At 38.9% G+C, this 16,071-nt stretch overlaps 1 protein-coding gene across 1 annotated transcript in view; it reads left to right on the forward strand.

Annotated features, from left to right (window-relative positions):
- The window catches only part of TMEM194A (transmembrane protein 194A), a 40,565-nt gene extending 24,720 nt beyond the window's left edge, over positions 1 to 15,845 (forward strand). The window contains exons 2-8 of the mRNA XM_006897673.1: positions 2,678 to 2,799; positions 3,898 to 3,971; positions 10,008 to 10,101; positions 10,542 to 10,656; positions 11,395 to 11,620; positions 12,357 to 12,530; positions 15,665 to 15,845. Coding sequence (XP_006897735.1) covers positions 2,678 to 2,799; positions 3,898 to 3,971; positions 10,008 to 10,101; positions 10,542 to 10,656; positions 11,395 to 11,620; positions 12,357 to 12,530; positions 15,665 to 15,845 — 986 coding nt within the window. The remainder of the gene's footprint in view (positions 1 to 2,677; positions 2,800 to 3,897; positions 3,972 to 10,007; positions 10,102 to 10,541; positions 10,657 to 11,394; positions 11,621 to 12,356; positions 12,531 to 15,664) is intronic.
- Positions 15,846 to 16,071: the final 226 nt, after the last annotated feature.

The raw sequence follows: 16,071 nt of genomic DNA on the forward strand, positions 1-16,071 counted from the left end.
CAGCTTATTGAGGAAGTGCCAAACTGCCTTCCAGAATGGTTACACCATTATACAATCCCACCAACAATGTATAAGAGTTCCTTTCTCACCACATCCTCTCCAACATCTATTACTTGCTGCCCTGTTAAACTTTGCCACTCTTACTGGAGTGAGATGGTGCCTCATTGTGGTTTTGATTTGCATCTCTCTTATTGCCAGTATTTTGGAGCATTTCTTCATGTGTCTCTTTGCTGTTCAAATATCCTCCTCTGTAAAAATTCCATGTCTTTTGCCCATTTTGTAATTGGGTTATCAGTCTCACATTCTTCTTCTTAAAGTCTGTTGTCTTGAATGATTTGTTCAGTGTACAGATTGAATGGATATGGAGAAAGAATACAGCTGTGATGGACACCTTTCTTTGTTAAGAGTTCTTTATATAATCTGGATATTAGACCTTTGTCAGATACATAGTTTGCAAAAATTTTGTCCCATTCTGTGGATTGTCTTTTTTTTTTTTAAATTACTTATTTATTTTTAATTTGGTGTACTGTTGAATTGGATCCAGCTGGCACAGGAGGAATTTGCCCCTCCTTCTCCAGCAGAGCATCTGGTGGATTTGAACCATGCACCTTCAGTATTGCAGTGCAGCATCTTGCCACTAGGCCACCAGTGCTCCAGGATTGTCTTTCTACTTGCTTGAACAGTGTCCTTTGGAGATTGAACATTTTAAAATGTTGATGTTCAGGTTATTTTTTCCTTTGGTTATTTGTAATCAATTTTGTTGTTATATTTAAGAAATCATAAGCCAGTATTTATACTTGTATTGCTTTTTAAAATCATTGATAATGTTTTTATATTAATGAAACATATTTGGGCAAGGCACAGAGGGGATAGTTTGTATCTGTTCATACAGTGTCATCTGGGGTGGCTCACAGCCCAGGACTTGGAATTTTCCAAAGTCTTGCTCATTCAGATGTCTGACATTTCATGCTGGCTGTTGGCACTTTAAAGTGCTGAAGAGCAGGGATATTACTTTGAGGACAAAGATGCACTTGACCCCAGCCATGATATTTTTGAGTCACCTCTTATGAAACATACATCACTTGTTGTTGAGTCAGAACTGATGTTTAGCTGACCAGAATGAGTAGCTCTGGTAGCATAGTCCACAGAGATTGGTGTTGCTAACTCAGAGGTGGAGCCACTCTGATGGTTTAAGTCACCAGTGGCTCTGAGAGAAAAAAAATGGGCATTCGTATGTCGTCCCCGTAATTTACAGTCTCAGAAAACCCATTGGAAGATCACCTATGAATCAGTTCCAAGTTGATGGCAATGAGAATGAGAGGCATGTTAATAAGAGAGACTAAAGAATTGATGCCTTTGAATTGTGTAGGTGAAGGATATCGCATCTATAATGGACTGCCTAAAAATCCAAACAAATCTTTCATTAACAAAGTGCAGACAGAATGCTTGTTGGAGGCAAGGATAGTGAGACTTGGTCATCTCTACTTTGAGCATGTTATCAGGAGGGGCATATCCCCGGAGAAGAGTATCAGGCTTAATAAAGGTGACAGTCAGAAAAAAGGAGGAAGATTTTTAACAAGATGGCATGACACAGAAGCTGCAACAGTGGGCCCAAGCACAGCAGTGATTCTGAGGATGGCACAAAATCTGGAATGATTCTGCGTATTGTACCATAGGACAGCTAGGAGGTTCAGGTTGATGGCACCTAACATCAGTATCATGTTGGCTTAGGAGCACAGTATTTCTCCATGTAGACCTCTGCATATGCTCTCTGTGCCAGTTTGGGCTACAAAAAAAAAGGCACATGGGATGAGGTCTGGGAGGCTCCCAAAACAGCTTACATCTATCAGAAAGGGACACCCTACCTTGCCGTCTGTACTGTATCTTTTACCAACCTGGAAGCCTCGCTTTATGATTTATTTTAAAAACAAGAGTTAACAGTTTTAGGTCTTATATTTAAGTTCAAGACTAAATTTAACTTCACAATTAGTCTTAGCTTTCACCTTAAAAGTATTTTGGACTGGTAGATATCAGTGCCATTGTGTAATTTTGGTTTTCTGAAATTTGATAGAATGTTTTCATATTTATTTATTTAAATACCCACTTTTTTTTTTTAAATACCCACTTTTAAAACTTTACTTTTTATCCCTCTTAGGAGAGGGATGGAGAAAATCAGTAGATGAGAGTCAGAGTATGTAGGGGTTAAAAACTTCACTCTCAGTTAAATTACTTACTAGCTTTGTGATTTGGGGCAAATTAATCTTTTAAAGCATTTGTTTTCTCATTTGTAAGATAGGGAATATGAGAATACTTATTTCAAAGGATAGTTGTGTTATATAAGAGATCTAATGCAAGGTACTTAGCATAATAAACAGTAGCATTAGTATTGCATTTTCTGTTAATGACTTTTTAATATCTTAACTAATAAAGCACAAATAAGACTGCCTTATTCCTCTGTCATGTCACTTCTCAGACTAGCTAAAATTTTAATCCCAAATTGAAATGTGACCTGTGTGACCCTAAATATGGCCTTTAAGACAAAAAATCCAAAGTAGAAAATGCAATCTTTAAACAGTAGTTGGTTTATTTATTTATTTTTTTAAATGAAGTGAATTACAACTCTTAGCTTGCTGTGTTATGTTATACCTTAATTCTTGTTTCCTTTCTTTACATAAAGCTGGAACTGGTGTACGTGTGGTCATGCTTCAGGAATCTAAAGTTTATTATAGTACCAGCCAAGAGTTCTGTTATAAAAATGTGCTTGTCCCGAAGTGGCATGATATATGGACACGCATACAGGTAAGAATACAGAGGCCCTGGAAGGAGCAGCTTCTGTGAGTGTCTCTGTCTGTGATTAGTGACATATTTGGAGATGATCTTGGATTGTATTTTGATTGATAAGTATTTACCTTGTATTCGCCTCTTTCTACTCCCTAAAGTATATACAATATTCTAAATTCTTAAACAATCCCTATGGTATACTAACTTCCTTCTTTTCCCTGGGAAACTACTCTCATTCCCCCGCCCCTCACCCCTTGACTTTTTCCAGCATAACACACCCTCCCTCTTCTCTTTCAATGCCTTATACCTTCTTTGGGATGGAAACTGTGTGTGCTTATCAGAATATAAACTCCCTTGACTTGCTATTCCTATTCTATTTTGCTTCTACACAAGATGTTTCATAAACCCTCTGAACTGAAGCTCTCCCTTGATAGAATGACTTTGGGCTCATTTATTTCATAACATTATTAAGTTACCTGGCCAGCAGGATTGTCTGGCTCTAATGGTGATTGAACAAAATGAGTTCTTTTGGAACTGTTGTTGCTGCTACAAGCATGGCTACTAATAAGGGCACTTGTTGTTCACATCAAGAACATAGGAGAGGGTTTGTATGAGAGTTTTTTAAAAAATTCCTGTTGTCTGATATATAAATCATACTCTTATCTGGGGCACATCATAACCACCATTTCCCTGTGATCAGTAATTTTGTGAAAATGGCTTGAACTTCTCAGCCTCTCATTAAATGGGAAACGTTTTCAGGGACTGTTTGTCTGGCAATTTTCTTAGTATTCTTGGCTTTATATAATTTCTTATAATACTGAGTTGATAATTCTTTCAGGTAGGAACTCCCCCCTGCCCCGCCCCTCATTCTCTGTCCTAATAGAGTCAGCTCATTGTAACAAGACATTCTAACACCTGCCTCTGCGTGCAGTGTTGTTTGCTCTTTTATGTTTTAGTCACTTCATCCCTATATTTCTTTTAAGCTTTGTGATAGACTTTGTGCTAGCACCGATTTAGCTATTTAAGAGGCTTTTTGTTTTGTTTTTAAGATTATATATGTAGGCACTTGGAATTCATGCTTCCTTCTTTTTCACCCCAGTTTTATTTGTCTTACAGATCCGAGTAAACAGTTCAAAATTGTTACGAGTCATCCAGGTGGACGATGAGGAGAAACTGAAGGAACTAGACCAATTTAGTATCTGGAACTTTTTTTCTTCTTTTTTAAAAGAGAAACTGAATGATACCTATGTTAATGTGGGTCTATACAGCAAGAAAACCTGCTTTAAAGTAGAAATTTTGGAGAAGGACACAAACTACAGTGTCATTGTGATCAGGAGTAAGTTTCTACTTTATATTTCTGATGGATTCTGTAATGAGGAGGGATTTAACCTTGGTATAAGTAGTGAGCCGGAAAAGTCTGCCCAGGACTGCTCTATTTTGGTTCTGATTATTACCTTGAGTTTACCAGTCCTCCAAACAATTCAAAGGGATTCCCCATAAGACCTGTTGTTGTTGTTGTTGTGTGCCAAGACCTGGTATGACTTAAATTGAGATTTCCCTTAGCTGAGATATTCCTAGTACTTCCTTACTTAGAACTGTGAAGACGTAACAGATGTGGTTCTGCCTTCTGGATACTTCTAAAAAAGGTAGATATCCTAAAATGTCCAGGCCTGTATTTGAAAACATATATGGTTAATAAAAACAAAAGAAAGGCTTTCTCTCCTTTTCTGCTGACAGCATAGTGTTAAGGGTTCCAAACATTAAAAAGCTACAATTGTTAGGGGAGCTCTGGTGGCCTAGGGGCAAGGAGCTGCAACTACAATCCCAGAGGCAAACGGTTCGAATCCACCAGATGCTCTGCCGGGGAAGGAGGGACAATCTCCTCCTGTACCAGTCAGATCTGATTTGACGGTACACGCACACAAAAATAATTAAAAAAAAAAAAAGCTACAATTGCTATTTTATTCTTAAGTGTATTTGAAAGATACAGAAAACCTGCATCTGACAGATTAAGTCCCTTGAAGTCTATGGGAAGATGGTTGTGGAAACAATATCAAAATGGGCTCTTTCATGTTATAAAGGACCACTAATGGCTTCTGAGCATGGGAAAAATATCTCATTTCCCCCCCCCCCCCATTGACTTTATTATGTAATGTTAAGTAAAGAAAAGAAAATTATACATGTTTGGAATAATGTAAAACAATGTAGGGGGAGGGATGGGAGTAAAGAAATAATGGTTCACATGTGAGAAATTACCATAGGCTAAGTCAACTGAGTTAAAGAGCAATTAGAGAAACAAAACCCCCCCAAAAAAGATAAGCTTGAATATTAATGCTTCACAGCAGGAAAAAAGTATTTAAGGACATGTAAAATAAAGAGGAAGTCTACCACAGCTTAGATTTGTTCCGAGACATTTCCCTTCTCTGAAGGTGTCTGAAAAGTTTTCACAGAGGAGGTTACTGTCCTGTTGGTTACTACTCAGGATTCTTATTCAGGGATGTGTGAGTAGCAGAAATATTTCTAAACTTTGCTACAGAAAAGGTGGTTCCCCTCCTGTAGTCTCAGGATTTCTAAGTTATTTGGTTGTAAAAAAGTGGCCTGACTTTTTATTTTTATTCTTAAATTTAATGCTCTATTGGTGGGCCTCTCCTAGACTCCTAAGCTTTTGAATATGTAAGTTTTGAGTGTATCAGGTATACTGCTGAGGGGCCTTTACCTGGGCCCCTAATTTTCAGTGAATTGTGTACGAGTGTAGGCTTTTCTTGTACAGTATGATAGGAAAGGAAAGTAGGTGGTATTAAGACAAGGAAAGTGGCCAGTTAGTGAGCAACTGTGGGCCCTGACCCCAGAGTTCTAGTCAGAGTTACTGAATTCTTTCTGTCTGTGAGTGTGACTTACGGTTTGAAAGCCTTTGTGGTAGAGACCCCTGGTGGGTGACTGCATGAAGTGCTGATGGCACTATGCCCGACGACTCCCTCCTGAGGTTTGTTTTTTTAAAAATTATTTTGACCAACTGAGGTTTGATTTCTTTTAGTTTTAGCATAGTTAGATAGCCAAAGCAGAAATAAGATCTTTAGAAAAGTACAGGTTAGATAGAGACCTAATTATACTTTCTCTTTTGGAAGGGCACCTAATGTTTGAGTGATGTTTACTTTGATATGTGGTTTGTGTTTATCTTAACTATAGTTGACCAGTGGATGTCAGAAGAAACTCTGAAAGTTGCACTAGGATGACAAAGCTAAAACAAATGGAAGAGAAGTGAAGGCGATGAACAAAAGATTTCAAAGGTAGCTTGAGAAGACAAAGCAAAGTATTACAACAAAAGTGTAAAAGAGCTAGAGTTGGAAAATTGAAAAGAAGAGCTCACTCAGCATTTCTCAAACTGAAGGAACTGTAAAATTCAAGCCTCAAATTGCAATACTGAAGGATGCTATGGGGAAAATCTTGAATGATCCAGAAAGCATAAAACAAAGATGGAGGGAATAAACAGAATCACTGTACCGGAAAAGATTGATTGACCTGAGACCACTTTAGAAAAAGAGCATATTTTCAAGAACCAGTGATAATGAAGATGGAAGTATAAGCTGCACTGAAAGCATTGACAATTGATGTGATACCAGTTGATGAGTTTCAACAGAGCAGTCCTTAATGTACTGAACAGTCTGTGCCAGGAAATTTGAAAGATAGCTCCTTGGCCAACTGACCAGAAGAGATCATATGTGTTCCCCTCCGCAAGAAAGATAATCCAACAAAATGCAGAAATTACAGAACAATATTACTAATACCATGCACAAGCAAAATCATGCTGAAAATCATCCAGAAGTAGTTGGAATAGCTTATTGACAAATTGCCAGAAGTTCAAGTGGATTTAGAAAAGACTGTGGCACCAAGGATATCATTGCTGATGTCAGATGGATCTTGACTGAGAGCAAAGAATACCAGAAGGATATCTACTTGTGTTTTATTGACTATACAAAGGCTTTTGACAGTGTGGATAGTAGCAAAATTATGACCAACCTTGAGTGGAATGGGAATTCCAGAACACTTAATTGTGTCCTTTTGAAACCTATACCTAGACTAAGAGACTATATTGTCTGAACAGAGCAAGGGAATGCTACATGGTTTAAAGAAAGGTGTGATTCAGGGCAGTATCTTTTCTCTGTACCTGTTCAGTCTGTAAACTGAGCAAATAATTTGATAAAGCTAGATTTGATGAAGAAGAATGTGGCATCAGGATTGGATGAAGACTCATCAAAAATCAGGTAGATTCTGAGTCTGTTGTGTGGCATGACAAAGCCCAGGTATACCCTACTTAACTTTAATCATAAAAAACTTTAAATGCTACTTCTGTTCCTTAGTCTAGCACCATCTTGCTTGCTAAAAATGAGGACTTGAAACACTTGGTACAGAAGATCAAAGATTGTAGTCTTCATTATGGATTATATCTCAACATAAGAAAACAAAAATACAAAAATCATCACTAATAGGAAAAATCATTATAGATGTGGAAAAGATTGAAATTATCAGCCATTTTATCTTACTTGGATCCACAGTCAAAACCCGTGGTCGCAGCAGCCAAGAAATAAAAGGATGTGTTGCATTGGGAAAAGCTGCTGTAAAGGACCTCTCCAAAATGCTAAAGAGCAATTTAAAGAGGTGAGCTTAAAGACTAGAGTGTACCTGATCCAAGCCGTTGTCTTTTTAGTTATTTGCTGTGCATCTGAAAGTGAGTTAAGAATGACAGAAAAAGAATTGATGCGTTTGAGTGGTGGTGTTGGAGAAGAGTACAGACTATCCCATGGACTGCCAAGAGAACAAACAGATATGTCTTGGAAAAAGTGCAACCATCGTGCTTCTTGGAGACAAGGATGGTGGAGCTTAGTCTCACAAACTCTGGACCTGTTCTTAGGATGGGCCAGTCTTTGGAAAAAGACATCATGCTTGGAAAGGTAGAGGGTCAGTGAAGGAGAAGATGACTCTCAACAAGATGGATTGACACAGTGACTGTAACAGTGGGCTTGAGGGTGATGCAGCATAGGGCAATGTTCAGATCTGTGTTCATAGGGTCATTATGAGTTGGAGTCCACTTGTTGGCATATAGCATAGTTGATCGGTACTGCTAACATTGCCTTGTATTGTGTAGTGCCTTAAAATATTTTGTTCTTCTACTAAACAGGATTTTTTTTCTTTATTTCAGGATTTGACCCCAAACTTTTCCTTGTCTTTCTCCTGGGACTTATGCTATTTTTTTGTGGAGACTTGCTGAGCAGGTAGGTTTTGAGTCTACTATGCGATATGACGAGGACCAGGTGTACCCTGCTTAACATAAATCTCTTAACTACTGAGGCTCAATGTCAAGAAGACAAAGATTCTCACCACTGGACCAGTCGGTAGCATCAGGATGGATGGCGAAGAGATTGAGATTGTTCACAGTTTCAGTTTGTTCGGCTCCACGGTCAACACTCTTGGCACCAGCAGCCAGGAAATAAAAAACGTATTGCGATGGGAAAGTCTGCTGTTAATGACCTCTCTAAAGTACTCAAGAGCAACGGTGTCTCTCTGGAGACTAAGATCCGTCTGATACAGGCCATGGTTTTTGCAATCACTTGTTATGCATCAGAGAGCTGGACAATGACTAGGGAGTATAGAAGGAGAATTGACACCTTTGAGCTGTGGTGCTGGAGAAGAGTACCATGGACTGCCAAGAAAACAAACAGATTCATCCTAGAGAGGGTTAAACCAGGCTACTCCTTGGAGGCAAGGATTCTGAGGCTTTGGACATGTTGCCAGGAGAGACTGGTCCTTGGAGAGGGACATCATGCTTGGTAGGGTAGAGCGACAGCGCAGGAGGGGAAGACCCTCTATGAGGTGGATTGATTCAGTGACTGGGGTAATCTGGATGGGTGTGTCAGAGGCAATATGATTGGCATAGGATAGAGCAGGGTTTAGGGCTGTTGTACATAGGGTTGCTATGAGTCGCAAACGACTCGACGGCACATAACAACACTACTTACTGTTCTTTAGTCCACTACCTTTATGGCCAGGTCATTGTTTGCTTGAGATTTTTTTTTTAAGGCTTTAATATGTGTGATAATTTTTGCTTTGTTGGTATTAATGACTGATGATGTTTATGTTGTTGATTGCCTTCAGGTTGAGCATGACTCATAGCGATCTTATGAACAAAAGGCCTGACGCCCCTCTACAGCTATCGACATTTATAGTCCTATTAGATTAACCTGTCATGCAATATAAGTTATAGCCAATATTAAAAAGTTGGACATCACTCTCTTTCTACTGCTGGGATGGTATTAAGCCTTGCTCTCTACAGGTGTATATATTGATGGGTCTTATGCTGCTGAGAGGCAAATAGACACTTATAAGTATTATAAGATTTTCTGTTACTTTTCATAACTTCCACTTATTTCCCATCTTTATTAGGGAAACTGACATGTGCAAATATAAAGAAAACATTGATAATAAACATTGAGCAAAGGTAGAATGAACACTTCGTACACAAATAAAAAAAAATTGAAATAGTCAGTAAAAGATTAGTAACTGGAGTTTGAAGTTGGGCTGGAGTGGGTTAGTGGAAGTTATTCCTTGTTTTGGAATCCTAAAGGAAGAGCACAGTGAGACAGGAATATCTAGTATGAAGTCTGATATGATAGTAGGAGCTCTGTGTTCTAGGTCACATGTTTACTTACTGTTTTACATAGCAGTTAATTTCCACTTTCTACCTACCACCTGCGCAGTATTCTTTCCCCTTTTTTCCCCCAGAGAAGTTGTGAAGTTCTTTAGAAGAATATTCTTACGAAAAAATTGGGTTGAGAGACATTCTGGTTAGGGGAATTGGGAGGCTAAATTATTACCGAGAAACATTTAAGAAGGGAGCTATGGTGACTTAGTGGTAAGGAACCCAAAGATAGTTTGAATCTGCCTCCTGCTCCACTGGAGAAGAATGGACAGTCTCCTGTGTGATTTACTGCCTCTCAAACCTGCTGGAGGGCATCTGTGGGTCGTTTTCAACTTGACAGTACTCAACAACATGATATTAATAATCTAAGAGTAGGTACAGTATACCAATCTCAATACTTCTCTGACTTCAAGATTTTCACAAATGCCTAGGTTTAATTTTGTACCTTTTCCTACTCTTTGGTTAGAATAGTCAGCCTAGCTTGAACATACATGATATACATATTGACATGAAGTAAATTTTATCTTTGCAGAAGCCAAATATTCTACTATTCCACTGGAATGAGTATAGGAATTGTGGCCTCTCTACTAATCATTATTTTTCTACTGTCCAAGTTCATGCCTAAGGTAAGTATCAGAATCTTATATGCAGTTAGAAGAAGTTTGGTTAGCTAACAGACTGGGTGTTGCTAGAACAGTAAAAATTTGAGTGATAACTGATATGTCAATGCCTACTCCCTCTTTGATTCTGAAAGTTACTTTCTAAAATGTAACTTTTAGCCTGATTTTACAAACTCTCCTTTTTTATATAAAGTGTTGTGCTTGGAGAGGATTTAAGTCTCCTTCCTATTAATCACGTAGCCAGGTTTTTAAGGTGTTTAGTATCTCATCTTCTTGGTGTTCTTTGCAGAACATGTTAAATATGAAGGACATCTTTTTAAGAGATGTGTTTTTTTGTTCACTTTGAGTGGGCTGAATTATATTGCAAATCATTGTTCCATTTTGCTTCTCTAATGTGTGGAAAACCTGTTGTAACGTTTTGCTTTCACTTCTACCCTCTGTCCTAGAAAAGTTCCATTTACGTCATCCTAGTGGGAGGCTGGTCCTTTTCTCTGTACCTCATTCAACTAGTTTTTAAAAATTTACAAGAGATTTGGAAGTGTTACTGGCAGTATCTTTTAAGTAAGTGTTACTAGTTTTTCAGTTACATTTTATATGTTACAGGCTATTTTTGTTAATTTAGATATGAAAAGATTGTTGCTCACTTAAAGAAGTGAGTAATTCATGTCATTTATTGACTTAAAAACGAAAAGTTCTTCATGTATTCCTAACTTAAGTGAAAATGATTCTGCTAGGGAGAAGATGTGTATTGTTGGTATATAGAAGTATACTTCTCACACAGTGTGCTTTTTCTGAACATTTGTAAACTGATGTTATTAATGTACTCCTATTTTAAATATACTTCAGGACTCTAAGAAATAATAGATTTGGTGAATTAGCTAAAGTCGTCCAGAGAGTAATTCTTAATTCTATCCTGTGAATTAATCTGGATTTTCATATATTGGTGCTTTAAATAGACTATTCCATAGTTGTTTAAGATGTATGTTCTGGAAAATCTCTTCCTGTACTAGTCAGATCCAATTTGACGGTACACACACACAAAAATAAAATTTTAAAAAGTTTTAAAAAATAAGAAGTATGTTCCATTTGAACTAGGTACACTTGGGATGATATAAGGGTTAAAAACTTAAAAATAGAAATATATTCTAGTAATGAAAAAATATGAATACTTGAATAAAAATCTTGTGTGATTTCTGGTTCACTAGATACTATATAATGAATTTACTACCACTCCCCCAGAAAAAATACTTTTATCAGGGATAGAGAAAAAGGAATGTCTTCTGATGACTCTTTTTGTAGGCTACATCTTCACAGTTGGATTCATGAGTTTTGCAGTGTGTTACAAGTATGGGCCCTTGGAGAATGAACGAAGTATCAACCTTCTGACCTGGGCCCTGCAGCTAATGGGTCTGTGTCTCATGTATTCTGGTATCCAGATACCACACATTGCCTTTGGCATTATCATCATTTCACTGTGCACCAAGAACCTGGAGTATCCTCTTCAGTGGCTGTACATCACCTACAGGTGACTGAAAGACAATATAACTTTGTATTGACATGTGCAATATGAGAGTCATTTGCAGCAAACGAATACAGAGGTGTATACCTGGAAACCTCTTTATTAAGGAAAAATCTTGTATTATACTTCTGCTTTTTTTTATTCTAATGTTTTTAGCCCTCTTCTTTTAGACATTTTCTATTAAATAAAAATATTTAGTAAATGGTTATGTGTTCATATTACCACTAGAGGGTGCACATTATAACACTTTATACAACACTCCCCAGCCACCTGGTTACAGATTATTTCATGTTGATGATCAGGTTGTATGAAAGTCTTATTTTAAAATGTAACATATAACATGTTATCATCTTGCATTGTGAAATCTAATAGTTACAGGTTATGAGGTTATCAATGATTCTTTTCTTCAAAAAGTGATTCCTTCAGTTTGGGCAACCTAGTTAATGGACCACTGTTTTATACTATCTTTTTTCTTATTGTTTTTCCATATACTGGAAACTAAATAAATATTTTATGACTTGTTGGAAAAGAATTGAGTTTATTCACACTTGTGAATAATACTGACTTTTGTAACTTGTCTCACTCGCAGTCAGATTTGTCCACTATAACTAAAGATATCTTTGGAAGAAAGTTTTGCTCTGGTGATTCTTACTGTTCAGCTGTCTGCTTTATGGTTGGCTCACTGAAGGTAACTGAAGGTAATACTGATTAATGATTCATAATGTTATTTTGATGAGCACAGAAAGATGTGTAAGACAACAGAAAAGCCTGTCCCCCCTCGCCTTCTGACAGAAGAAGAGTATCGGATACAAGGAGAGGTGGAGACCCGGAAGGCTTTACAAGAGCTTCGAGAATTTTGTCACAGCCCAGACTGCTCAGCTTGGAAGACTGTGTCTCGAATTCAGTCTCCAAAAAGGTAAAATCTTGGCCAACTAGATCAAGTATTTATCAGGATAATGTATCTAGAGTTCTAACAGAGACCACACTAGGTAATCATTTTATCTTTATGGCTTTTGTTTTCTTGTTAACCTGAAAGTAGTCAAGAGATAGGTAAACATAACATCCTATGTTATTTTTGTTAGTTGCTACGCCAGCTCCACCTCATGGTGACCCTGCGTACAGCAGAATGTAACCCTTCCAGACTCTCTTTGATCCTCACAGTCTCTACTCTGTTCAAAAGCCCATTGTTGGGGAAACTGAGGCCCAGTCATGACCATGAAGTTTTTAGTGGCTGAGCAATGCCTGACCCCCCCATATTTGCCTACATCCACTTTTCAAACCTTCCTTAAGCATCCCTCCTCACTGCCTCAGAACTGCACAGAGGTCTCCCACCCCACCCATCCCACAGACCTCCTTGGACTTGGTCCCCACCATTAGAATCCAAAAGCCCATAAAAAAAATAATTCACCGTGACCAAGTGGGATTCATAACAGGTATGGTTCAACATAAGAAAACAATCAACATAATTCACTATATTAACAAAATAAATAACAAGAACCATAAGGTCTTAGCAATTGATGTATAAAAGGCATTTGACAAAATCAAACAATCATTCCTGATAAAGACACTCAGCAAAATTGGAATAGAAGGGGAATTCCTCAACATAGTAAAAAGTATATATGCAAAACCAAGAGCCAGCATCATTCTCAATAGAGAAAAACTAAAAGCATTTTCCTTGCAAACAGGGACCTGAAAAGGGTGCCCACTGTCTCCACTTCTTTTCAGTATTGTGTTGAAAGTGCTTTCTAGGGCAATGCGACAAGAGAAGGAAATAAAAGGCATCCAGATTGTCAAAGAAATGGTTAAACTGTTGCTATATTCAGATATGATGGAAAACTCCAAAGACTCAACAAAATGTTATAGTAGGCCAGTTTAGGAGAGTGTCAGAATATAAGATCAATATCTAAAAATCAATAGGATTCCTCTATAGTAACAGAGAGAACTCAGAGAAGGAAGTAAAGAAAGCAATACCATTTGCAATAGCCAACCACAAATGGAGATAATTGGGAGTGAACCTAACTAGAGATACAAAAGACCTATACAAAGAAAACTGCAGAGCATTTCTGAAAGACACAATAAAAGGCCTAAAGAAATGGAAAAATGTGCCCGGTTCATGGATAGGAAGATTCAATATGCTGAAAATGACAATCGTACCAAAAGCAATCTACATGTTCAGTGCAGTCCCAATCCAGATACCAAATTCCTTTTTCAGAGAGATTGAAAGAGAAAGTATCAAATTTATTTGGAGAAACAAGAGACCCGAATATGCAAAACACTTCTGAGAGTTGGAGGCATAGCACTCCCTGACCTCAAAAGCTACTACACAGCAGTGGTCACCAGAACAGCATGGTACTGGTACAATGACAGGCACATAGACCAATGGAACAGAATTGAGAACCCAGAAATAGACCCAGCTATCTATGGTCAGCTGATATTCAACAAGGAAATCAAAGGTATCAAATGGGGAAATGACAACCTCACTATCCTTGCTTTTTAAGGAAAACTCTGGCTGAACTTTTTCCCAGGAGAGATTTGTTTGTTATTTTGGGAGTTAAAGATTTTTTTAAATTAAATTTTATTAGTTTTAATGAACATTTACAGAGATTTTGGGTTTTCATTCATACATTGTTGCACCGCTTTCTCCACCCTCCTCCCCAGTCCGTTCCTCCCTCCCCCCATATCTGTTTTAATTGTCCAATTGCCACAGTACCCACCAAAGCCAGTTCTGATCAATCTCCCTTGTCAGTGTGTCCCTTGCCATTCCCTATCTCTCCTCCTTGAGAGAGACTTCACCCTGATTCATAAGGAAAAGGGGATGGCGCATTCTCTTAGCTACTTCCTGCTGAAAAGGGTCGCTGTGGGCTTCAGGGTGAAGGTCTTCTCTCACTACTCTAAAGGGCCCCTTTGGCAGTAGGAAACACATAGACTATTATGGAGATCGACCCTGAAATTTAGATGCACTGCCATCAACCGTGCTCATATCCTTGAAGATGTATCATGGAAGTGCTGCAGCCTTCAAACTGCAAAGCAGCTAGATGTTCTTCCTTTATCTTGAGTTTCAGCTCATTTTTCCTTTGCATCTCAGCGATTTCCTCTGGGGTGGCTAGTACAGGTGATGATTCTGCTACAGGTGGTGATTTACCAGACTTGCTGAGTCAACCCAAGGGCAGGTCAGTAGTGATGCAGCTCCCGCCGGGCTGCAGCTCCCCGGCCCCACCGGCTGTAGTGCATCTTTTTACCACTAAGCATAGTAGAGTTCCTCCAGCAATCGGGTGATGAGACTATCCACGTTCAGCTCCCCGTCGGCCATCTTGTCGGCACTCCCGTCCTGCCTTCCCTCCGCAGTGGAACAAAAGCAAAAAGTGAAACTAAGGCCGGGGCGCGGGGTCCGCGCGGCGCCTGGCGCTGGGGTGTCCACGGTGCGCTCCCGGCCTGATCTCCCCGCAGCCCTGGGTCCGGCGGGGCCCAGGCCAGAGGCCCCGGAGCCGGGAGCGGGCCGGGAGACCGGAGGGTCAGCGCCCCATCACTTTAAACTGGGAGTTAAATCTTAAGGAACTTAAGCTGACTTAGCTTTAACTGTACCATTGAGATGGGAAAACAACAATGACATGTTAAGTTTGTCTTCTGATAGTTTTTCATTACTCCCTGAATGGGATTTTTATTTTTCCATTGGGAGTAGTTGTACAGTGTGAATGTGAAGTTTCAATTTAGAATCCTGATGGCATAAACTTTATAGGGCTATAAACACTAATAAATGTGCAATTTCCCTTAATCTTATCAAGATTGCAGATGACTGATGGAACCTTAGTACTTTCATGACTGAAAAATGGTACTCTAGAGACTATTAAACAGGATTGAGTTGTAGGAGATGTTGGCCTATGACCCCAGCTTTACTCCTCCATGTTTGTTACTTTAGTCTTTATGTGAGAGCCAGGACTCTTGGCTAGACTTGATATAATTTGAACTGGAGTATGTCAGGAGTATCAGTTCTTGTTTTGAATAATGAACAGAGGACAGATTCCTAATAAGCATTCTCTTTGTCTTTTCCAGATTTGCTGACTTTGTGGAAGGCTCCTACCACCTCACACCAAATGAAGTTTCTGTCCACGAGCAGGAATATGGATTAGGGAGTGTGTTTGCCCAGAATGAACTCTTTGAGGACACATCCTCTGAGGAGGAGGGCTCAGATCGTTGGCCTGTCCTTGTCACACAGAACAACTTTTCGGCTTAGATGGTGCTCAGCGATTTCTGTGTGGATTGGCTTGATATTTGGGAGGTTCATGTTGCAGTTGCTTCTCTATCATTTGAAATAGGGGGAGATAGTGCAGACATTTCCCCACTGACATTGGAGGCTTGAGTAAGCCTCCCTCCGGATTGAGTCTAGGTGATCTCTCTGGGATCCCTGGAGAAGGAGTGTGGATAAAGTAAAGCATGCTGCCAGCAGTTTGTTTCCCATT

Source organism: Elephantulus edwardii, unplaced genomic scaffold (assembly GCF_000299155.1).
Source record: "Elephantulus edwardii isolate Elephantulus edwardi_28Jun2011 unplaced genomic scaffold, EleEdw1.0 scaffold00212, whole genome shotgun sequence".
Taxonomy (NCBI): domain Eukaryota; kingdom Metazoa; phylum Chordata; class Mammalia; order Macroscelidea; family Macroscelididae; genus Elephantulus; species Elephantulus edwardii.